We start from the raw sequence: 21,258 nt of genomic DNA, 5'->3' as shown, positions 1-21,258 counted from the left end.
GATATATATATAAGAATCGAAGATTCCACAGCGGTGAAGTACTAGCTAGTGCTTCCGAGTCCCCTGTGGGTGGCATAAGTCTTTTATTATGGTCCGTGGAAGGACTCTGGTCCGAGGCGGCAGCCCTGAAGCTAATTATAACTCGGAATGTCTGACAAAGAGCTGACATGTAGTGGTGCGTGTCGAGCGGATGAATCTTACCCCTAGACTCTGCCGGGAGCGGGACTGAACATTTTTACGCGAATCACGCTGTACAAAAGTGCCATAAATAAGCGTTTTGTGACTTTCCATGGCATAAGCATGATTCTCTTTACCTTCTTTGACCAAATTTTGACCAATCTCGTAGAAGAACCTGAGTCAGCGAAATCGTTTCGCTAAGTGCGCGAACACGGCATCTCGGAGCAACTTCCAGGCCCGGCACAATTCGAGCACACCTCTATCCATAAGTATGACACACAGACGTCCAGAGATATGAACCCACTTCCTCTGTACCCATTCTCTTTTGGCGCTGTCAGTCCGTTCTTGAAATTCACTCGCTTCCCTTGAGTGACGAGACTCTCACAGAATGACAACGACGGCGGTGCCGTCATCTCCAGTTAAGGAGGCGAAAGAAAAGCCAGGTGCATCATGGAAAAAGGATGAAGAGCATGTCGTCCCAAAAAATCGCATGGGCATTGTGTTCTTTGGTTTGATGTGCAGTGTATTCTTGGCGGCTTTAGATCAAGTAAGCAAATTGTTACGTTGTTCGTGAAAATCTGACTCACATTTTACCAGACTATTGTAGCTACCGCCTTGCCCACAATCGTAGCGGACCTTGGAGGGGGGCAAAACTACAGTTGGGTAGGAAGGTTCGCATATGTAAATTAGGGTCCGTGTCACACTCTAACGTCTTTTCATGCAGTGCGTACATGTTGGCGTCCGCTTCTTTGGGCCCGCTATACGGCAAGCTATCTAACATTGTAGGCCAGTGTCATTTCAATGCCATGCTCATATACATCGTTGCTTGGAAATTAACGATTGGGATCTGCAGGCCGCAAACCCATACTATATGGATCCATCGTCATATTTCTAGTATGTTCCCAGCACGTGGGTCCTATTCAAGTTTGACACCATAGATTAGATTGGTTCAGCGTTGTGTGGCGCAGCCAAGACTATGACATGGTTGATTGTCTGTCGTGCCGTACAAGGAATCGGGGGCGGGGGGATCATGCAACTCGTACAGATCACCATATCGGACATTGTGTCATTGCAAGAGTGAGTATCTGTTAGTAACACTGGTTCATTTTTAATATTGTTTATTCGTCAGGCGAGGCAAGTATGGTGGCTTCATTGGTGCTACATGGGGCGTAGCAAGGTAAGACCGACTTGTCAAGTTCCCAAAGTTTAAAACCTTATCTCTATTTTCTCAGCGTCATCGGACCATTACTCGGTGGTGTAAGGTCCCCCGCATCTTCTGAAGTGATCTGCGAATTGATGACTTTTCTGCGTTCTAGGTTTTTACCGATCATGTATCTTGGAGGTGGTGAGTATTCGCATTCTGTTGTTGATCAAAGTTTCAATCGACGTGTATCAGGTGCTTCTGGATCAATTTGTGCGTTTGATATATATTTCCAATGTCTGTGCTGAGATAAGAAGCTCATTATTAATACGTCCTTGGACAGACCGACTGGCGGCTTAGCTGGGGCACTTTTATTCTTCTTTCTAAATTTAAATCCCCATCAAGGAAGACCATTCCGCGACCATATCCGGGAATTTGATTTCGTTGGGCTTTTCGTGATTATTGCAGGTGTCGTTTGCCTGCTTATAGGTTTCAACTCGAGCGAAACGACATGTAACACTATCCTTTCTGTTCTAAAGAACCAAGTCTTACTGGTCTTTAGGGCAAAGTGCCGAAACCATTGCTCTCCTTGCTGTGGGAGGCACGTTGTTAATCCTCGCCGCCGTTAATGAGATATACACGAAGCGGTCCCCCATTATCCCTCCTCGTCTTTTCAAGGTGAGTTGTCGAGAAAGCTATCCATGTTGTCTCTCATGGTTTGCCAGACACGTACAACTGGCTTGATATTGATTTCTGTATTTTTGCATGCTGTGGTATTCTTCTCAGGTACGTCACGTACTCACATCTGTCTTGGGTCTTAGTTGTCATTCATGACTATTCTAGGTTCATAGTGAGTGTTTTGTAGACAGAGTTTGTACCTGACATTCTCATGTTGCTTTCTAGCTACCTTCCAATGTATTACCAAGGTAGATCTGTCTTACAGCCTTCGAGCGTGTACTTTGCTGAGCTCGACACCAGTTCTTGGCGCATCGGCAACGAGCTCTGGCGTTAGGTGAGTATTTGAATATATGTGTCATTTCCAGATTGCTGATATGCGCAGAATGCTACCTTATTCGTTATGTAGTGCGCTCATGTCAGCGGTTTCTGGAATAGTTGTTACCCGGACGGGATCCTACCGTCCTACTATGTGGTTAGGATGGAGTGTTATGACGCTTGGTTGGGGTCTCATGATCATGCTGGAAAGTACGAGCACTAAGTATGTGTATGGTCATTGCCGAAGTCAAGTGATCACTATAGCTCTTTTAAACAGTGCAGAGAAGGAAATATACCCCCTTATTGCGGCGCTTGGCATCGGTTGCTTGTTCCAGGTGAGTTTACTATATCATCATAACGATCCGTGCTTATCACCATCTCTGTGATAGACCCCACTTATTGGCTTACAGGCGGCCATGCCTCTCAAGGATATGGCTACCAGTACAAGTGCTTTTGTGTTCCTCCGGTGAGTGACTCTATAATGTGCACTTCACAGGCACTTATTTATCTTCAGAACTCTTGGGGGTACGATAGGTATTACGATCGGGGAAGCTATCATTTCCAGTGTCCTCCAGCAGAAATTGCGGGGCATCCAGGGCCTAACCATCGACACTTCTGCAGCGGCTTTGAACGATGACGTCAGGCAGATTGCTTCCATTGCTGTCAGAAACAATTTTATGATCTCGATTCTGGCTTACTTACCGATCTTACCAGAACCCAACAGTGCGCAATGAAGTTATGCAAGCTTACTCGCAGTCTATCAGCACGGTTTGGTTGGTCAACGTGCCGCTAGCTGCGTTCGGTCTCTTCCTGGTTCTCTTTATTCGTAATTACACGCTCGAGCGCACGGTTATCCGTAGCGGTGAGAAGAAGCTAGGAGACGTTGAGAAGGGTGCTGCTCAAGCGACGATAGAAGAAGACTCACGAGCCATGGAGTCAGAATCTTTGGAGAACGAAAAGAGACAAGCTTCACGTGATGACGCCTCTGAACGCACACGAACAGACGCGGCAGACGACACTACTAGTGCCAAACAGAAGACTGAAGCATAGAGTTAGGGACATCCGATACCCCTGTCTCGGGCCTGGCGATACCTGATTATACCTTATCAATGGTGGTCTCTCGCGGTGCATGAAGCTTAAAGCTTAATGACTCGCATATAAATGATTTGAACCTAAATTATGTAGCTTGTAAATGGACTAGAGTATCGTATGTATTTCTCTCACTTGGGAATCGATGCCAATGGTGTAATATATTCATGACTGGGGACGTCCCTCCTTTGTGTGCACTGCTAACGATGATCTGGATCATGCTGTGAATGGAATAAAAGTTCAATGAACCGCAACCTGGGTGAAACGTCCACGGAGCAAAGCTGCATGGTCTGACTCCCGACTACTGCATCGGCGTTTATATTTAGCTATGAAAGCAAAGTATAAAAATACCTCTACGTCTCAGGTCACGTGAGATGATTTTTCGAAGTAGTGATACATTTTTGCGATTCTTCACTCTCGTCGGTCTTTTCTCCATTTACTACTAGTCTAGCGCAGGCGATCAGGGTGTCCATGGCCGCTCAGAACGCCAAAGATGTTGAGATGATAGAAGGTCGCCCTCGCAAAAGGATTCGCAACAGCACAAAACGCAAACGTGCGACGAGTCCCACTCACCTGCCTAGAGTGCCTCTATTGTTTGCGCCGTTCCGCGCTCTAGGTCTAATCACAAACCACATACCATTCTATATGCAAACCCGTTCTTACAAGGATGCAACTGAAGGGCCCCGGATACACATTTTGACCTGTCTCGGCAGATCATGGGCGTTATGGGAGGGGGGTAAGATGGGCCTGTTATTTGTTGGTGAGTTATTGGTATATCTTGGGGTCAGAAACCATGTCTGATATTCCTGTGTAATGGTGCACAGGTCCGGAAGTTCAAGACCCCATTTCATGCCTAGTTATGGACGGAGATGCTGTTTGGGCAGCGTCTGGTATACATGTAATCAAATATCTCCGAGGAAAAGAGGTAGGAGCTTTCAGATATTTCAATACTTTTTTGTTGACTCAGTTTCAGGTTTCACGCGTGTCGAATCCGCTCCGGACTCCTTTAGCATTTATCATTCTATTTGGCTCTCAGTTACTTGCATTGACGGAAGGTGGTGGGCGGATGCTAATATGGGAGGTATCGACCAATGGTGTGCTCTCTGCTCGATTACCTCGAGTCTCAGTTTCATCATTAATCCAGAACGAGTCCTATCTGCAACTATTCAGTTTGATATTGGGTTTACTGCTACATCAATTCTCCATCCTGCCACATATCTGAACAAAGTTCTAGTTGCTAGCAATGAGGGCGATATGCAACTTTGGAACATCCGTACACAGTGAGTTGAATATCTGCAATCCATTACTTGAATTCAACGGCTACTACAGGACTTGTATACACAAATTTTACAATTCTCAACTGCGCACATTGCCATCTCAGCAGCAAATGAACTCATTGTCGAGTCCCATCACAGCGTTAACGCAGTCCCCTGCTATTGACGTGGTTGGTGTTGGTTTTATGTCAGGAGAAATATCCGTGTACGACGTTCGTGCTGATGAACGGCTCATGAGAATGTACATGGACAACGGGGGAATCAAAGCTTTATCTTTCCGGAGTGGTATGTTGCTGCAGACATGAGCAAACTCAATTCTGATCTCGCTGCATACAAGATGGTCACCCGATTCTGGCGTCCGCCTCGTCATCTGGACACATAGCTCTCTGGGATCTGGATTCTGGAGGTCGGCTCCTGCACCTTATCCGGGGTGCACATGATGGTGCTATTAGTGCACTTGAATGGGTCCCTGGACAGCCTGTCCTCATCAGCTCAGGTGAGGATAACAGCGTCAAGGTAGTTATAAGAACAAGAAGGTCTGTTTATCACTGATGATCGTTAAATAGCAATGGTTGTACGAATCCCCCACCGCTGTTCCTCGACTCCTGAAATTCAGATCTGGTCATCATGCATCCCCACATCTCATTCGGTTTTATGGTGAAGATGGTAAACAATTGCTATCTGCGTCAGCAGACCGTACCTTACGGTATGTTTCTGTTGTTCGAGACTCAAGGTCATACGAGATGTCGCAAGGTAGGTGTTGAGTGTAGAATGGTGTTATTGATGGCTTACCTGGATCTGTTCAGGATCTCTCGCACGGAAAGCTACGACTCTATCAAAACCTCTTGCTTCATTGAAATTCCCTCCCATTAACCTCCATTTCTTGTTCGTCGACACGATCCAAGGACTGGGATGACGTTCTGACTGCGCATAGCTGACGAGATGTGTGTACGGTCTTGGACAGTGCTCAACAAGCGCGTTGGAAAGCACACATTCAACTCCGCTGAAAGTTCCAAAAGGAAGTCTCCCTCAGGTGTTGTAAAGGTACGTCGTCTTCCTTGCTTTATTACTGTATTCTCATCCTGTAATTTAGTGTGTCTGTGTTACTGCTTGCGGAAACTTCGGTCTTGCGGGATCTTCAACTGGAGAGATACACATGTGGAACATGCAGTCTGGGTTGAAGCGAAAGTCGTTCAAGGTTGGACCCTGCCCTCAGGCCGTAATTGATCGCCTTGAGCTTTCGTCCATGACGAAATCCAAAAGCCAGCGAGCGCGGTATTACTGGTCTGGCTTCAGATGCTCTGAACCGGGCAGGTCATTGCCACTACTTCAGATGGCACTGTGAATGTGAGAATTCTTGCTACTTCCTGCCGCTCTCAGCTCACAATGATCGATGATTACAGTTCTTTGACTTCCACGCCTGCACTCTGGACCAAGTGATGGTTTTGCCAACTCCAGCTAGCTCGATAATGTTACAGCGAGACTCTGGATTACTTGCAGTTGTCTGCGATGATATGGTCGTTCGAATCATTGACATCGAGACTCGTAGAATCGTCAGAGAACTAGCATGTGGCGTCCACGGTCGAATACTTGACATAGTGGGTTCCGGATATTGCGTTGAACTTCAGAATTTTGCTGAAGCAGTAACAGGCGTTTTCGTCAGATTCGCGCTGGATAGTGGTCACATCGTTGGACTCTGTGATACGGACATTCGATATACCTACTGGTCAACTAATAAATGCGTTCCGCACACCTAGTGTCGCGACGAGCATTGCGTTCTCGCCGACAAATGACTTTTTGGCCACTACACACGTCGACAGCGTTGGCATTTTCCTTTGGTAAGGTGCTACGTACCAACTTCTTATCTCGGTTGATAACTCTGGATAGGGCAAATCGGTCTCAATACTCGGAGGTTGCATTCCGTGCAATTTCAGAAGAAAATATTGCTGAAGTTGCGCTTCCTTCGATGCAAGGGTCTGAAGAAGATGAAGGTGAATTATTTGTTCATTTGGTTTTATGCATAATTGCTGACTTGTATCCAGCATTAGAAGCTTTGGAAGCACTGGGGGTGGAAGATAAACCCACAGACGTCTTCTCGACACCATCTCAATTAGATGGAGACCTTGTGACATTAACGTTACTCCCTCGCGCACGTTGGCAGACACTGCTGAATCTGGAGGTTATACAGGTTCGCACTCGTCTGTTTGTTGTTTTACGCGAGAATTGACTGTTTTGCAGCAACGGAATAAGCCAAAAGAGCCACCGAAGAAACCCGAACATGCCCCGTTTTTCTTGCCTACGCTGCCGGGCGTCGAGCATCGATTTGTGATCGAGGAGAAGAAGCAAGAGACACAGGATACACACACTCGCAAACTCGACAAAATCGCTGCGAACTCGCGAAGCACGTTACAAAAGTTGCTGGTCGAGTCAGATAAAAATAATGGCTGTATGATTCTTTCCGTTCGCGGTTTGTTCATGTTGATCACTTAAGACTTCCTTCAGCGGATGATGCGTTGTTTAACTACATCAAGAGCCTCTCGCCGGCAGCAATTGATTTGGAGTTGCACTCGTTAGTCTCGTTCAACAGCCTCCAACAATTTCTTCGCGCTATCAAGCGACGACTGCAGTCGCACCTTGACTTTGAAGCCGTGCAAGCACTACAAAATGTCGTCCTGCGAATCCATGCAGACGTAATTATCGAAAATGAGGATTTGCGGACTGAGTTAAAGGAGCTCCTCAAAATACAAAAGAAAGAGAGTGGGCGAGTGTTGGATTTACTGGCTTCGTCACTCGGCACACTTGGTTTTGTTCGGGATACACAATAGACAGTGTCCCTAACTACAAGTACACAGAATAAACAAGAGGCAGCGAATTGTACCACTGACAGAAAAAAAAAGGTCCTTGCAAAGGTCCACAGTGGATTTTATATTACGTAAATGTGGACTTGCACGTGCCTGTGTCGCGAACGCGTCTCCATCTGTTGATCATCATCGGATGCCACGTTTGGTCGATGTACCACCACTAACACCTCCATTTTGTCTATATGCCCGGCTTCAAGCCAACTAACACATCCTCGCCCGCGAAGCCTATCATTGCAGCCCAACGCCCATTAGTCTCTTTCCAGGCAACAACATCTGATGTCTCCCGTGGGTCGGCGGCCTCGAAATCTGAACTACACAACCTGACGTCTGCGGAAGTCGAGTTTTTTGATGCAGTTGTCAAAAGAATACCTCCCAACGCTACCTCGTTTCTCTCGGGACTAAAGGCGTACAACGATGAACTGCACGATCGGGGCTGGGATAGCCAGACGGAGACAGTGCACTACGGGAGGCTGCTGGAGCTCTGCAAACTCCGGGGACCAAGCTTGGAATCACAAATGGGATGGGGTGAAACAGCAGTATGGTTATAGCGGTCCCTCGAGAATTCCAATCCCTACGATGTCTGCCAAAGCACCCATTCCGACTTCGAAGCCTGCGAGATCAACTGCTCGTCTCGCAACGCCTGTCCGCGACGAGGATGACGATGTGTTTACCCTTCACTCACACCAAGACCAAGACCAGGAACAGGATGAAACTGCAACAGAAACAGAAACCCCTTTTTCTGATGCCGAATCGGAAGAGGTCCCTCCTCGCCCCCTCACGCGCCTGAACCAGGCTACACGTCCCAACGCATCAGTGCAATTGACACGGGTGACAAGGACACCTGCAAGCCGTTCTTCGAACAACATCCTTCCACCTACTCTTACACGTGTGTCTACGCCCCGTCCTCAAACAGCTGCTGGTTATCATCAGCCAGCTGTATGGGAAGGAATGTCAGACACCACCGACGATTGTGATTTACCAGGCTCTTTATCAACTACTCCGCCATCTTATCGCGCTGCTGTTGCAACGCCTGTCCCTCAAAAAGCACGGAGTCAGCCGATAGTTCGTGCATTGTCACCGATTAAAAACCCCGTAGCAGTCAGTGCGATCGAACTTACAAAGGGTCGCGCGCGCAAGGGAAGCGTGATCAATGAAGATGAAGCGTGGCAAAAAATTAAGATGTCACGAGACGAAGAAGACGCGGATAAGTTCCGTGAAGACAAACTTCTCGAACATTGTTGGGGAATTTGGGTTCTCGGTTACCAGTGGCTAGCGGTAGGCATTTTCAGATTGTGATCCTGTCAGCTGGTGATGCTTCTATCTAGACAACGAATGAACAAGTTGTTCAGGCTCGAGATAATGTAATCCTAGGTTCTTCATTACGCTCCTGGCGGAATGCTACTGCTTCGCGTCTTGAAATGCACGCCCGCGCTGGCTCTATTGCCAATGCGCGCTGCCTTCGCTTCGCCCTTGATGTTTGGGGTGCAAAACATAAGCAGAAAAAGCAGTTACAGTGGCGTCATGACATGCGCACCAAGATGAAGACGGTTCGCGAAAGGCATGAAACTAAACTTGTCAAATATGCATGGACCAAATGGCAGCAGTCTCACCGTTCACTTCTAAACGAGCTGCAGTACAATGAACGCATAGTTGCACGGTTTTTCCTGCGATGGAAAAACTCTTTGTTGAAGCTAGATCGCATGGATTCTGCTGCAGACGAGTTTTCTCAGAGAATCAAGGGGAGCGCTGCTCATAGAGCATGGAAGCACTGGAAAAAAGCTATGGCTGCCAGAGATGCCGGAAAAACCGTTGCACACAAGGCGGCACTCAGGATCAAAGGAATGGTGATGGACTTGTGGAAGAAGCAGACGTAAGTGGATTAAGTTTTCTTCGCATTCAGGCAGCTAACATCTCTTGTAGCCGTGAACACCAGACTGCAGATGCCTATCGCGATGTTGCTATCTTAAAGCGAGCAATAAGCACATGGAAAACTACCAGAGATCGAATGCGTGTACGTTCCCTTATTCAATGACGGCGAACGATACTCATTTCAGTAGGTCACGGAAAAGCGTGCCGATAAATATCTCGCTCGTCAAGATGCCTTTTTGCTCCGAGCCGTCGTCAGGGTTTGGAAGGCTCGCGAACGCGGGAAACTGCTCGAAAGGGTGAGAGACATGCGTCTAATGAAAAATTCAATTGTTATTTGGAAAGATCGCTTGCGAGAACGCAAGCATCTCGAAGGTGAGCGTAGTTTAGCAATCAGATCATCCCAGAGATCTTTAACCTCGTGACAGATTATGCTCTTGCATTCTCCATGCGCTCCGATTCATATGGTGTCTCTTCAGCTCTCCGAACTTGGCATCGGGTCTATACAATTTACCAAAATCGCCACGCCTTTGCTGTTCAACGTAATCTTGCTCGTGTGCAGTATGATGCGCTACTCAAATGGCGCATCCAGCTGAGGGCGAAGATGAAGCTGTTGAAACAAGCTCGATTCGTGGAGAACTTCATTCTTCAGCGAAGGATTTTGAAAGCCTGGAAGGTCAAGTTTGAGGAACGCCAAAGACTGAAGAAACTCGAAGACCTTGAGATCCGTCGACTTCGCACTTTCATGACAGGTAAAGTTGACGTATTTATGATCTAATCAGCTGGTCTCTGATGTTTTAATTTCACCTGAAGCATGGCACCAGAAATATCAAAAAAAGCGATTCCGTCGTTTAGCAGTGCAACAGATAGATGACCTCGTGTCTCTGGCAAGTCGAACGCTTTTTCAAACTTTGAAATTCAGTTTAATTGCGTTATAGCGAATAAAACGGAATGCTCTAAGACTCTGGACCAATCGTGTCATTGAAATCAAGTTACGGGAACTGGAAGTTAGCCAGAAGAGCGCCCACGCACTAACTGTGTACGCGACCGTCTGCACCTCCATAACTTCAACACATTTGACCTTTTCCTCAGCTTCGCCTTCAAGAAATGGAAGAACATATGTTTGCGCCACGTTGAAGACCTGAGCCTCATGGAGAGTCATCTTGATATCAAACGGGCCGGTCAGTACTTAGGTTGGGGTCATCTAGCTGCTCGTCTAATACTTGCCCTGTAGAGAACGTTCGCCGGATGTTCTATCGCTGGCTGATGGCGGCCCGTGCTCGACGTCATAAACGCATTACTTTGCGCGAAAAGGAACTCGAATTTGACCGCGCAAATGTGCAGGTTGCTTGGAACAGGTGGAGAGAACGGTACATGGATGAGAAACTTCGACCCCTTGTGAGTCCTGCGGCATCCTCAACAAAACATACCTTCCTAACTCAAAAATAATAGCTATGCCAGATGGCCATTCAGAATCAAAAGAATCTCCTCTTCCGTGCGTTTGGTATTTGGCATTCAAAGACCCGAGTATGTTCTTCTTTATAATATCTAACACATGTCTGTTAACACTCGTTCAGTCTCTCCCAGCCATCCGTTTCCAGGCCTCACGAACCAAGATGAGCTATTGGGCTATCTGGAGAGCTGCTATGCCGCAGGCACTTCTGGCTAAAAGAGCCCGAGAGACTCATAATGATGCCGTCCTAAGTGAGATTTCATTTATTTGACGATCATATCCAGTGGATGACCTTCGTGATCTAGATCGAGCAATCGAAAAGTGGCACCAAGCCTACAAAACAAAAACCCACTTGAAGGAAATAGCGTGAGTTCTTTCCACGACATAACTGCGTAGGTTTGCTCAATACCTTCAAACAGTCGCGCTCGTTATCTTCGTTTGCCGTCCGTTAGTCCCGGACGAGCCAACCAGACGCCCAAGCCCCCGGTACGCACGAGTCGCAGCCCATTTCCTCGTCAAAATACCCGTGTAGAGAGCGAAACAGAAGGCTCGGAAGTAGGTCCGAGCCGCCCTGCCGCTACTCGGTCTTCTGTTTTGGTTACCAGACCTGGCATTGCACGTCTTCTCGCAAACCAAACGCGTCCCGAACCTGTTGGCCGTCAGAACGCCAAACCCCCAAGTCGTGGACTTCGTGATCCCAGTCCGACGAGATCGAACAAAACTTCCATACCACCGTCCTCAGGCACCGTCCTCACCTGTACGACCCAGGTTCACGGCGAGACGAGCTATCAGCCCTGCGAAGTCCAAAAGTTCTTATGCTAGGGAAGTTAGTCCCACTAGGTCAAATTACACCTCCACACCTAGGGAGGAGCCCGAGCGCAGTCGACTCTGGCAAGAGCTGAGACAAGTGCAGAAGAGGTCAAGACCCCCAACGGAAAAGTCACGAACACCTGAACCTCCATGATGATGGCATATAGTCTTTTTACTTTTTACTTATAACTTATTCATTTTCATATTCACCTCATCCAATTTCCTCGATATGCACCACGTTTGGATACCTATTTATGCACATGTAGTACACCATCGTTGGCTAGATCCTGTGATACCTGTATCGAAAGCTTATGCTCAAGTATCTGGTGCCGTGTGTTGTGTGAGGCGTATACCGGAATTCTGCCTTATTCCTGGTTACGCTGGCGGAGTTCAGGGAAGGTAGAAGCAAAGAGCAGCGGCACTCACAATCAAGAATTCTGGTAGTACTGCCAGCCTACCCAGTTTGCGATCACAAAGTACGCACCCATGGGAATGATGAACAGGGTAAAGTACTTGTAATGGGTGTCTTGCGCGAGGACGTCAATGGCCTGACAGGTCAGCGGTTCAAATCAGTATATGCACCACGATGACATATTTTCTTGATTAACCAAGTAGTACGTACATAAACACCAGAGAGCGGTAGAAACGTGTTGAATAGGATCACATAGCTTGCGACGACGAAGAATGCGGCCGTCAGCGTCGTTATGATATGCCCAATGTTCAACATCACACAATGGACATGGTGATCGGTGATCACCGAAAATGGTCACGGTGTATGATAAGCAAAGATGACGTGTTTGTGTGTGCATTATTACAACTGGGGTTTTCCGCGAAAGATGCTCTAGAACTACATGGGAACTACAAGTGGACAAGCCACAGAAAGTACTGCAATGAGATATGATCCGTATCGTACGTAGCTAGAGTGGTGATTGATAAGTTTTCTGAATATGATTCCTGATGGTGGTACAAGAATTAGAGAGCGGAGTAGACTGATCAGGTAAAGTGAATGGGCATATGATCAATGAGCATCGAGAAAGCGAAGCGAGAAAGGATGCAGTGCATGCAGAAGGCAAGCATGCATGCAGTGCAGTGGAAAGGTCCTGAGAGGCACGTGAATTTCATAAAACCGAAAGGCTGGAACCGGCATAAGCCATCTAGACGCTGAGCCTCTGTCGCGTCTCCATGGAAAGGTCAGAATACGAAAATGGCCGCTTGTGTCGTAACTCATCAAAGTCAGAACGAGAATCCGATACAGGAAAGTACTCCCTGTTGGTGCTCTCCACAGCATCATCCATTACATTGGTCTGGAGCTGATAGGCACCAATAGGATCATCCATGACGCCAAGAGACCGAGGCAGCGGACGTGATACCGAGAGCGAAGCTGGTGACGCCACCGCATCAGGTGACATCATATTCGCTACGTCGGATTTGACACCTGACTCCATCGTGTATCCCAACTGACCTGAGCTAGCCACTAGCTCCGCATGAGTCACGCTAGAACCGGCATGCGAAGATATTGACTCAGTAGCGCTCGTTCGCCTCTTTTTCTTGGGCCGACGAGGAGGTTCCGAAGATACCGGAGGAGAATGAGAATACTCCATTGCCTGGAAGGTTGGCATGTACACAGGTCCTGAAGGAGGGCCAGACGGAGGGCCTGGTCCTGTATCCTTGTCACTGTTGGTAGAACCAAACGGATCAAGGGAAGAATGTTTCCCACGAAGGAATGGACTGAGTCCAGTACGTTTCTTTACCTCCTCAATGATGATGTCAAGACCTTTGCCGGTGACGTTTGGTGAGGACTCCGCCACGTGACCATAGGTAAGGGAATTGAGGGCGTCGTCATCAGGTAAATCTTGGAGCACCCCGCCTTGCCTCAAGCGCTTTTCCAGGGCGACTGCAACTGACTGCAGACGCTCGTCGTGATCTCTTAGGACAGAGATACCTTCAGAGCGACGAGCCCAATACGAAAACTGCGTGTTGGACCAACCAGATAGAACTAGGATGGTGGAGCGGGTCAACGTAACAGATCCTGACGGAGAGCCCGGAAATACATGTGTTAGGGACTTGAGCGGATTATACGGATGTCTGATAGCAGAGCACAGCAAAGCAAGATATTTGATTTTAGTCGATTCTTCAATTAAACGACTGCGAAACTCACGGGACGTAGGTGCGCAGCACTTCTTTGACAACTTCGACTTTGATGAGAAAATCAATTGCTGTGGCGCCTGGACTGGAAGTACTAAGTCCACCACCTCCGGTGCCTTTGGTTTTGACTCGCATCTTTGACTTGATAGGACCGAGTCTACGTTCGAACAACCGTGCATAAAACGTGTTCCATTTTGCTTCCCCCAACTGGTCGTGCAAAAACGCGGAAGCATAGGGGTCGACCTGTGATGCGGCGCCGGAGTTTAGGCGTTTGTTAACGGAACGGCTCTAAGAAGACCATCAGGTGACAGGCACATTAGAATGTACTAGAACGCACATCGGTTTCGTCCTTTCTAGCATTGGAGGGACTTGAATGGACGATGGGCGGTAGCATTGCGTGAGCGTATCTGGCAACTTTTAGGGGTGATGATGGAGTATATGGAGTGGGAGAATTATCTGGAGAGCGTGACAAATCGTGGAGAGCATGTGTAAAGCTAGCTGAAGATGAAATTGAGGGAGAGGACTGAGGTTGTGACTCAGGGTCAGAAGGAGGACCTAAGGAAGAAAGATCCTGCGATTGTTGGAAGTGCTTTGTTTGCAACTGAGGATGGTCATGTATAAAATCATTGGAGTGCGAATGTGACATATCCGAAGACAGGATATATTGAAGGTCAAGTTGAGCAGCATCCGGTACATGGCCTTGCTGCAAGGGGTAGGGATATGGACCGATGTCCTGGAAGGACGTATCGGCGTAAGAGTTATAATACACATTGTGGGATCCATTAATAGATACAGGCATGCTGGCGCCAATAGAGTTGTGAAAGTGAGCAGGCGGAATGCTGAGGTCGTGAATGTCGGCGTCATTTCTGTGAGAGTCATGGTGGCCCAGAATATGGTCATTAGCCGCCAGCACGTCGTGACCGTCAATGACGGTGGACATCAGGTTTGGCATGTAGTCGTCGTCAACGACAGCGCCAGCGAAGAGAAGGAAGTAAATGGGTTAAGGAAAGAGGGAGCTGAAGCTAAACACTAATGTCACTTGTAATTAATAAGTCCGAATGACAATTACTCATGAGAATATATTTCCTTATTCAAATATACGTGAGAATTATATACTGATGTTGGATAGTCCTAGTCATGGGTTGTGGCTCCAGGCTAATGCCGAAACAAATTTGGTTTGACCAAAGCTACTAGGTTGACTTCAGTTTCTCTCTTCAGCATGGATTCAGTAAACACTTCTAGGTGCGGTAAAGAGAGCATACGCGAGTCCATAGGTTCGCTCATTTAAACCGTCAGCCTTTCAATTAATCGCCTAGAGCCACCCTCTCAAAGGCACAGACCCCGTCCCGAAACTCCTGCTCCCGCTCTCCCAGAGATTCCAGCAGCGGAACTTGATCTCACTTTTTCGTTTGACACGATCATGGGTTTTTCAAAAATTTCGGAACCACAGTGAGTCGGATCATAGCATCGATTGCCCAATACAGGGACAGTCAGTCACGGCAACCTCATGCAGGGCTGAGAAAGTTCAGAAGCGAGCTAGTAACGTGATGAAACTAACACAGGAGAATGAGAAGTTGAAAGAGGAGCTTAGGGCAATGACTACTCGGTTAGAAGCTGCTGAACGCAAACGTCAGGAGTTAGCTAGCAGATTTTCGAAGCAACAGCAGAACAATACGGCACGATCATAATTTTGGTTATCATTCCTTTCCCGCTCATTCATTCTGCATGCTGGCGAGACCAGCTTTAAATGGACTCTAATACTCAGTTCGCCCCCTTGATACCCCTCATTCCTTCCCACATCGTTGCTCTCCTTACCTTGTCGTTGTTATAGGCATTATTTAGACATTCTATCCGATTTACATCCGATGAGATACACAGCGTGCATGACACCACGCTTTATGGTCCGAGCTAACGAAGTCCAAAAATCGGACCACGGTCGTGCACGGTCCCGGTGACAGGGTGCGAATTAGCGGCGCTTGCGTGTGTACCGTAGTCCGGCCTGTCTCGTTGCAATTGTTCCTCGAGTACGGTATATAATGAAAAACCTATTACTAATTGGTCATATATTCTCCCCACTGCTATAAAGAGTGCAGGTTTCGGGTTCTGCAATACGCCACCCATTCCCCCCGTCGTTATCTCAAAATCGACAAAATGGCCTCCACACGCAGACTTTCCTCTAACCCTTGAGATGACTTCGTCAAAACAGCCTGCCTCTCGTCGAGGCTCAGAACGAAGGCCTGCCGATAGGCGTGGATCAGGATACTCATCTGGTGCATCCAGACGCCCATCTATCGACCCATCGAGGCTGATTCCGATGGATAAGTCAGTACCCTCCCATTTGTATGATCCGATCATTGATATTTCTCTGATAGAACTACGCATGTCGGCGGCACCAATGATTTCAATGTCGTCTTCATCGGTGCAGGAAATATCATGTTTGGTGAGCTCCACTAGTGTCATATCCGTGCCGTCCGGGTACCTGACTCAGATCCCCGCTACCCCAGGATCCGACGAGGGACCCTGGAACCACTCTTTCCGCTTCGAGCAGTAAGTCCCCCCTTCTCTCCACCTACTCTGCCACTTAAACTATCACAGTAAGCTCGGTCTGCGTCTCAAAGTAGTCGCCCTCATCGATCCCGCGATCGAGCGTGCAACTGCCGTACTCCAAAAGAAATGCGACTCCTTCGTCCTTTCCGCGTATCAGGCAACGCGTGTGTTCAAGACCCTCGAGGACTTTGTTAAGAATATGTCCGCCAAGGACCGTCCTCGTGCGATTGTCGTCGGTTCTCCTCCGATGTTCCGCGGAACCCTTCAGCCGGGTCGCGACATTGAGATGCAAATTCTGAAGTACTTCCCTGGCGTGGCCATTTTCATGGAGAAGCCCATAGCGACTGGTCCAAAGCACGAGCTGGAGGAGTCTTTCCAGATCGCAAAGGCCATCTCCGACTCTAAGGCCATCTGTTCTGTCGGGTACGTTTATAGACAGTTGAATCAACAAATGAAATGAACCTATCCTCCACAGGTACATGCTAAGGTACCTGAAAGCCGTTCAGAAGATGAAGCAGATCATCGAGGAGAACGAACTTACCGTAATGGTCACAATTGCTCGTTATGCATGTGCTTACGAGTCAATCGCGAAACCTGACTGGTGGGATAAATCTAAGAGGTCAGTTCAGTTCAGGTCTAGAATGTGTAAGTCAATGACTGACATTGATTGAATAGTGCTGGTCCCGTCATCGAGCAAGGAACCCATTTCTGCGATCTCTCGCGGTACTTTGGTGGGGAAGTCGACATAGCCTCCGTTACCGCTCATTCCCTTGATTGGGACGAGAATGCTGGCCATCTCTCGAAGGTGCGCATTGATGAAAGCAAGATTGCCCCGGAGAACAGGATTCCCCGTGTTACTGCAGCCACTTGGTAAAGATGCGTTGTTGTGTTCGAGAAGTCAGATACTAACGTGACAACAGGAAATATGATTCCGGTGCGGTTGGCAGTTTCATTCACACCGCGACCCTCCAAGGGCACAACTACAGCTGTGAGCTCGAGGTCCATGCCGATGGCTACTCCCTTAAGTATGCTCTCATTCAAACTTACTGCATCACCTTCTCATGATATTCCTAGGCTCGTCAACCCATACGTTCAACCTATGTTGTATGTCCGCAGGCCCGGCGACGACCACGAACAAATGTACACTTTCCCCGATGACGACCCATTCTTCTCCGAGGTAAGTGGTGGTATCCCTGAAGATGAAACTGAGGCAAACATATGACTTAGGTATCCAACTGGATCGACATCATCGAGGACATCGAAGAGGACCCTGAGGCTGCTCAAATCCTGAGCTCCTACGAAGGTGCGTTTTTAGGTAGGCTGGTCACTCATTCACGATTTGACGTTATTCGTTGCAGACGCATGCAGGACCTACGAGCTTACGTGGGCCATCCGCGAGGCTAGCGAGCGTTCTCGCGCTGCTAGACTTGCCGCGAGCAATGTTGCTACCACTGTGTTTGAGGAGGAAGGTGAGGCTGAATAAGATGGCCACATACCTGAGCTGGAAATCTTGGGGCGAAGATATCGTTCGGACTCTTTGTAAAATAGTATAGATGGTGGCGTGCACAACCTACATAATGTCTTCTGATTTTATTGTTCCTTTCCCGTTCGGTTTCATGACGATCCTATAGTACACTGTGGGAAGTAGAAACAAGAAATTTCAGTGTTTGGACACTAAACCCACGAGCCTCAATATTGTCTTTCGATGTTTTCCCCTACTGAAATTCATGGGCCCCCCCTGCCCACAGCGCACAGGGAGTAGCACCTTCTCAATACCGTCAGGGAATTTGTAGCCTCCCTGGTGGCGAACCTGCGATGCGGATCAGATTAAAACTTGGACAGGGAACCCAGCGATGCAAACTCGCCTCATCGAAAACTTCCATTTCTAAAATGCTCTTGTCATGACTCCACAGCTCACTCTCAAGCTTTCCGTCCCTGACACATCGTGCAACCTCATCGGCCTGGAAATGCCAGCCCGAACCGACGTACTCAAACGTCCGGGTATCCTCGCGCGCGATTTCGCCTGGCTTACCCTCTTGGAAGTATTGCACGGTATACCTGAGTGGACAAGGTACCGGCGCGTCGATCATGATAGTCCCTTTCTCAAAGCGGATGGTAACGCCTGGGTTGTGGGACGCTACGTTCATACTACAGCTCAGGATTGCCTGTGCGGCGAGAGTAGAGCCTGTACTGGAGTTGGGAGAGAAGGTGATGATGTATGACGTGTTGCAGTCGACTCCCGTGATCGGTGTTTTGTACATTGTACCGGTGACGTTTGAAGGCTTCGTGCGCTTATTGGCGGGGTGCTCGTAGAGAGCAAGAATCGTCTGCACAATAAACTTAAGCAGAGGATATCATATAGTCAACGACACATACCCAGATTAGAGGATACGGACCACTGTGCGACTTTAGCTTAAACTGGCACTCGAGGGGAACATATCGCACTCACAGGTCAAGAATCGCACCCCCACCGAGCTTGGGATCGAGCATGCGGTGAGTCAGGGGCAATTCTGCAAGCGACGTTCAAACGGGTATTGCGATTCAGGCAGGGTTACTCACTGTCAATGCCAAAGTCGACGGAGAAATCAGCATGGACAACCACAGGCAGGCCAAGTGTGCCGGAGTCAATGAGCTCTTTGACTTCCTTTGCGAGTGGCTGGAAACGCGTCCATAGTGCTTCCATGAAGAAAACCCCATTCTCTTTCGCCGTTGCGATGAGTGAACGCAGTTCGGCAGCGTTGCAGGTCACTGGTTTCTCGCATAGTACATGCTTTTTTGCCTTGAGCGCATCCAAAGCGTTTGTGTAATGGTACGTGTGGGGTGTGCCTAAGTAGGGTAGAATATTGATTTTGTTTGTGGTCATAACTTGGATAAGTCATACCTATGTAAATAGCGTCTACATTCTCGAATGATGTCAAGAGGATAGACTCGACGAAAGTGATCCACGAACCTTATCTGCATAGACCTCGTCATACGTTCCATACGCTTTTACGGTCTTGTCACCATTTACAAACTCATTGATAAACTTCTGTGCCTTCTCGACGCTTCGGGAGCCTACAGCAGTCACTTTGTGCACCACATCATTGGTACCACGCCTGAGGAAACTCGTGAGCCTCGATTTCAAAGGTAATATATGCACTCGTACGTGGTAGGATCAACAAGCAAATCCTTGAGGGCAAACAGGGGTCAATAACTCACGCAATCATGATACGAAGTTCTATTTCCTCACCGAAACAACTTGTTCTGCGATCCAACCCGTGGAGATGATGCCCCAGCGAAGTGTGAAAAGTGACATGATTCCTGTCAAAGCTAATGTTGACTTGTTTCTCTTGCAGCCAGTTTATATACCTATAGGAAGGCGGGGCGCCCGGGGATCCCATGATACTAACAGCCCTCAACGGACCGGAGTCGCAAAAAATAGATTTCGTCAGTGAAATCGAAATTTGAATGATATAGCACAGCGTCCAAAGTGGCGTCTCGCGCGAAAGTCAAAAAATCATAGAATTGGAGTTACGGAAAACATCTGATACAAACAATTTCCGAGTCAATGACCGAAGCAAGCTTATTGGATGGCGTACACCAGAGTGAATTTAGTTATCACTATGGGCCTCTCGCTCCTCGTTCTCACGGACCAATTTATCCGGCGGCGAATCATCATCATTCAATGACGTTTGGGGGGAAGATGTTTGTGCAGGATCATCGGCACGTTTCCGCTTTCTTTCTGCCTTTGCCTTTTCTTGATCGGACAGTTTGTCAAATTCTTCCTGCAAGTGTGACTTCAATTTGGGCATGTTTGAAAGGTTGCGATCGCATTTCCAGCAAGAAAGATCTTCCTTAAGTAAAGGCTCATACTCGCTCTTCTTGAGCTGAGAGATCTAGAGTCATGGCAGCAGTCAGCGCCGTGGGGAAGGTACGGGAGCGAAGTACAAACAACTCACTGTTTTATAATACGACGAATCGGCATCGAACCAAGAGAGAACATCGCTCAAATGGATGAAAAAGCCGAGCTTTGGATGAAAGGAATTGTAGTGCTTCTTCAACTTCATTCTCGGAGAACATAAGTCAGCAGAAAGTACGTGGAGGTGGAGGTGTCTGGATATATATACGTGAGTGCGTCAGAAGATCAACCAATCGAGGCTTACTCCATGCTAGGTACTGCGTGGAAGCCCATCCATATTTCCCACTTGAATCCGTACTTCTGGAGCATCTCACTTTCGATCATTTTCTTGACATTATTCGCTTCTCGGCTTAGATCTGTGAGGAGTTCCTTGGCGCTGTTTTTCTCGCATTTGAGCAACGAACGTAGATTAGCGAGTTGGTACACGTTGAAGGGTGGCCTGACACGAGGTGTGACGAGAAAATGGAAGATCGATTTCGGAAATGCGTCAAAAACCGTCAAACATGTCTCGGAATGTGTGAGAAGAACTGATGAAGGTAGACTAGCAGGATTAGACTTTTGCGCGTAGGCACGAAAAATTGTCATGTTAGCGCTGGACATGATGCGGGACCTCTCAGCTAACTCTCAGCGCTGAGCGTTGTGTTAGGGGAGCTGGCGGTCACAAAGACGCGTATGTCACAATTCATGAATGTTGTGACCGACAATAATTAAAAGTTTACCCTCGACCACACATTAGCAAAGTACTCAAATGTCGCTCGCTTCAATTGTGCAAACGAACGAGCAAACGTTGCAGCCAAGTGATGATTCACCGATTCATGAGCTGGTTCAAACAGTCTTTGCAGAGGTTCTGGCCGAATTCAGTGGCTGGAAAGTCAAATACTGCGATCATTTCATCCGCTCTCTGTCCCACGTCACACAAAATCCACGTGTTCTTATACCAGATGGCGATAGCACACCTCTCCATGTCGTCGGTAAGGCTGGTGGGGGTCCAGACGGGGACACGA

At 48.0% G+C, this 21,258-nt stretch overlaps 9 protein-coding genes across 9 annotated transcripts; 5 read left to right on the top strand and 4 right to left on the bottom strand.

Moving 5' to 3' along the window:
- The first annotated feature begins 414 nt into the window (after positions 1 to 414).
- DFJ58DRAFT_753267 (MFS general substrate transporter) lies at positions 415 to 3,656 on the top strand. Its single transcript, XM_041387911.1, has 21 exons — positions 415 to 510; positions 565 to 724; positions 775 to 848; positions 902 to 963; positions 1,031 to 1,071; positions 1,121 to 1,254; positions 1,307 to 1,354; positions 1,410 to 1,434; positions 1,494 to 1,522; positions 1,574 to 1,591; positions 1,662 to 1,831; positions 1,881 to 1,996; positions 2,044 to 2,104; positions 2,162 to 2,168; positions 2,222 to 2,244; positions 2,297 to 2,330; positions 2,379 to 2,534; positions 2,589 to 2,646; positions 2,701 to 2,777; positions 2,826 to 2,973; positions 3,026 to 3,656. The coding sequence occupies exons 2-21, from the start codon at positions 566 to 568 to the stop codon at positions 3,359 to 3,361; spliced, it is 1,776 nt and encodes a 591-aa protein (XP_041251404.1). The 5' UTR covers positions 415 to 510; position 565; the 3' UTR covers positions 3,362 to 3,656.
- Positions 3,657 to 3,790: 134 nt separating this feature from the next.
- On the top strand, positions 3,791 to 7,605 carry DFJ58DRAFT_753257 (Utp21 specific WD40 associated putative domain-containing protein). Its single transcript, XM_041387910.1, has 16 exons — positions 3,791 to 4,160; positions 4,225 to 4,325; positions 4,374 to 4,494; positions 4,545 to 4,680; positions 4,730 to 4,959; positions 5,012 to 5,190; positions 5,241 to 5,427; positions 5,609 to 5,718; positions 5,768 to 5,916; positions 5,942 to 5,988; positions 6,112 to 6,272; positions 6,325 to 6,512; positions 6,562 to 6,665; positions 6,717 to 6,862; positions 6,913 to 7,120; positions 7,177 to 7,605. The coding sequence occupies exons 1-16, from the start codon at positions 3,872 to 3,874 to the stop codon at positions 7,497 to 7,499; spliced, it is 2,679 nt and encodes an 892-aa protein (XP_041251403.1). The 5' UTR covers positions 3,791 to 3,871; the 3' UTR covers positions 7,500 to 7,605.
- Positions 7,606 to 7,717: 112 nt separating this feature from the next.
- On the top strand, positions 7,718 to 11,818 carry DFJ58DRAFT_902864 (uncharacterized protein; the record flags this gene model as incomplete). Its single annotated transcript, XM_041394839.1, is given in 17 exon segments — positions 7,718 to 8,060; positions 8,125 to 8,363; positions 8,466 to 8,810; positions 8,861 to 9,405; positions 9,456 to 9,546; positions 9,593 to 9,776; positions 9,830 to 10,153; positions 10,215 to 10,288; positions 10,340 to 10,440; positions 10,494 to 10,582; positions 10,636 to 10,799; positions 10,854 to 10,928; positions 10,979 to 11,105; positions 11,160 to 11,220; positions 11,274 to 11,438; positions 11,460 to 11,545; positions 11,565 to 11,818. The coding sequence occupies 17 exon segments, from the start codon at positions 7,718 to 7,720 to the stop codon at positions 11,816 to 11,818; spliced, it is 3,267 nt and encodes a 1,088-aa protein (XP_041251402.1).
- Positions 11,785 to 12,602, bottom strand: DFJ58DRAFT_11400 (uncharacterized protein). Its single transcript, XM_041378688.1, has 3 exons — positions 12,287 to 12,602; positions 12,091 to 12,212; positions 11,785 to 12,035 (listed from the first exon to the last, which is right to left on the bottom strand). Exons 1-2 carry the CDS (start codon positions 12,389 to 12,391, stop codon positions 12,093 to 12,095), a joined length of 225 nt encoding a protein of 74 aa, XP_041251401.1. The 5' UTR covers positions 12,392 to 12,602; the 3' UTR covers positions 11,785 to 12,035; positions 12,091 to 12,092.
- Positions 12,603 to 12,818: 216 nt separating this feature from the next.
- On the bottom strand, positions 12,819 to 14,203 carry DFJ58DRAFT_835601 (uncharacterized protein; the record flags this gene model as incomplete). Its single annotated transcript, XM_041392253.1, has 3 exons — positions 12,819 to 13,749; positions 13,823 to 14,097; positions 14,147 to 14,203. The coding sequence occupies 3 exons, from the start codon at positions 14,201 to 14,203 to the stop codon at positions 12,819 to 12,821; spliced, it is 1,263 nt and encodes a 420-aa protein (XP_041251400.1).
- A 781-nt stretch (positions 14,204 to 14,984) lies between these two features.
- DFJ58DRAFT_753251 (uncharacterized protein) lies at positions 14,985 to 15,680 on the top strand. Its single transcript, XM_041387909.1, has 3 exons — positions 14,985 to 15,051; positions 15,106 to 15,258; positions 15,323 to 15,680. The coding sequence occupies exons 1-3, from the start codon at positions 15,029 to 15,031 to the stop codon at positions 15,495 to 15,497; spliced, it is 351 nt and encodes a 116-aa protein (XP_041251399.1). The 5' UTR covers positions 14,985 to 15,028; the 3' UTR covers positions 15,498 to 15,680.
- A 132-nt stretch (positions 15,681 to 15,812) lies between these two features.
- Positions 15,813 to 17,942, top strand: DFJ58DRAFT_753245 (putative oxidoreductase C terminal-domain-containing protein). Its single transcript, XM_041387908.1, has 9 exons — positions 15,813 to 16,131; positions 16,182 to 16,249; positions 16,314 to 16,356; positions 16,405 to 16,779; positions 16,832 to 16,975; positions 17,032 to 17,226; positions 17,277 to 17,381; positions 17,431 to 17,533; positions 17,584 to 17,942. The coding sequence occupies exons 1-9, from the start codon at positions 15,998 to 16,000 to the stop codon at positions 17,758 to 17,760; spliced, it is 1,344 nt and encodes a 447-aa protein (XP_041251398.1). The 5' UTR covers positions 15,813 to 15,997; the 3' UTR covers positions 17,761 to 17,942.
- Positions 17,943 to 18,016: 74 nt separating this feature from the next.
- DFJ58DRAFT_693668 (uncharacterized protein) lies at positions 18,017 to 19,762 on the bottom strand (the record flags this gene model as incomplete). Its single annotated transcript, XM_041383418.1, has 9 exons — positions 19,586 to 19,762; positions 19,496 to 19,524; positions 19,307 to 19,469; positions 19,238 to 19,259; positions 18,916 to 19,182; positions 18,806 to 18,866; positions 18,733 to 18,754; positions 18,204 to 18,683; positions 18,017 to 18,166 (listed from the first exon to the last, which is right to left on the bottom strand). The coding sequence occupies exons 1-9, from the start codon at positions 19,649 to 19,651 to the stop codon at positions 18,017 to 18,019; spliced, it is 1,260 nt and encodes a 419-aa protein (XP_041251397.1). The 5' UTR covers positions 19,652 to 19,762.
- Positions 19,763 to 19,840: 78 nt separating this feature from the next.
- Positions 19,841 to 20,925, bottom strand: DFJ58DRAFT_674349 (HIT-like domain-containing protein). Its single transcript, XM_041383088.1, has 3 exons — positions 20,499 to 20,925; positions 20,295 to 20,448; positions 19,841 to 20,231 (listed from the first exon to the last, which is right to left on the bottom strand). The coding sequence occupies exons 1-3, from the start codon at positions 20,852 to 20,854 to the stop codon at positions 19,947 to 19,949; spliced, it is 795 nt and encodes a 264-aa protein (XP_041251396.1). The 5' UTR covers positions 20,855 to 20,925; the 3' UTR covers positions 19,841 to 19,946.
- Between the last annotated feature and the right edge of the window lie 333 nt (positions 20,926 to 21,258).

This window comes from Suillus subalutaceus (genome assembly GCF_016647625.1).
Source record: "Suillus subalutaceus strain FC151 chromosome Unknown DFJ58scaffold_1, whole genome shotgun sequence".
Classification (NCBI taxonomy): domain Eukaryota; kingdom Fungi; phylum Basidiomycota; class Agaricomycetes; order Boletales; family Suillaceae; genus Suillus; species Suillus subalutaceus.
This window is presented reverse-complemented; position numbering and strand designations above follow the sequence as displayed.

Coding starts and splice junctions, on each gene's coding strand:
- DFJ58DRAFT_753267 (XM_041387911.1), top strand. CDS start 566: ATGACAACGACGGCGGTGCCGTCATCTCCAGTTAAGGAGGCGAAAGAA. Junction 1,355..1,409: donor GCTACATGGGGCGTAGCAAG/GTAAGACCGACT, acceptor CTATTTTCTCAG/CGTCATCGGACCATTACTCG. Junction 2,974..3,025: donor GGCAGATTGCTTCCATTGCT/GTCAGAAACAAT, acceptor CGATCTTACCAG/AACCCAACAGTGCGCAATGA.
- DFJ58DRAFT_753257 (XM_041387910.1), top strand. CDS start 3,872: ATGGCCGCTCAGAACGCCAAAGATGTTGAGATGATAGAAGGTCGCCCT. Junction 4,495..4,544: donor ATGGGAGGTATCGACCAATG/GTGTGCTCTCTG, acceptor TCATTAATCCAG/AACGAGTCCTATCTGCAACT. Junction 5,719..5,767: donor CTCCCTCAGGTGTTGTAAAG/GTACGTCGTCTT, acceptor CCTGTAATTTAG/TGTGTCTGTGTTACTGCTTG.
- DFJ58DRAFT_11400 (XM_041378688.1), bottom strand. CDS start 12,391: ATGTTGAACATTGGGCATATCATAACGACGCTGACGGCCGCATTCTTC. Junction 12,213..12,286: donor TACCGCTCTCTGGTGTTTAT/GTACGTACTACT, acceptor CTGACCTGTCAG/GCCATTGACGTCCTCGCGCA.
- DFJ58DRAFT_753251 (XM_041387909.1), top strand. CDS start 15,029: ATGGATTCAGTAAACACTTCTAG. Junction 15,052..15,105: donor GATTCAGTAAACACTTCTAG/GTGCGGTAAAGA, acceptor TTAAACCGTCAG/CCTTTCAATTAATCGCCTAG. Junction 15,259..15,322: donor TCAAAAATTTCGGAACCACA/GTGAGTCGGATC, acceptor AACCTCATGCAG/GGCTGAGAAAGTTCAGAAGC.
- DFJ58DRAFT_753245 (XM_041387908.1), top strand. CDS start 15,998: ATGACTTCGTCAAAACAGCCTGCCTCTCGTCGAGGCTCAGAACGAAGG. Junction 17,227..17,276: donor CGTGTTACTGCAGCCACTTG/GTAAAGATGCGT, acceptor ACGTGACAACAG/GAAATATGATTCCGGTGCGG. Junction 17,534..17,583: donor ACGACCCATTCTTCTCCGAG/GTAAGTGGTGGT, acceptor CATATGACTTAG/GTATCCAACTGGATCGACAT.
- DFJ58DRAFT_674349 (XM_041383088.1), bottom strand. CDS start 20,854: ATGTCCAGCGCTAACATGACAATTTTTCGTGCCTACGCGCAAAAGTCT. Junction 20,449..20,498: donor CACGCAGTACCTAGCATGGA/GTAAGCCTCGAT, acceptor ATATATATCCAG/ACACCTCCACCTCCACGTAC. Junction 20,232..20,294: donor ATTCGTCGTATTATAAAACA/GTGAGTTGTTTG, acceptor CCATGACTCTAG/ATCTCTCAGCTCAAGAAGAG.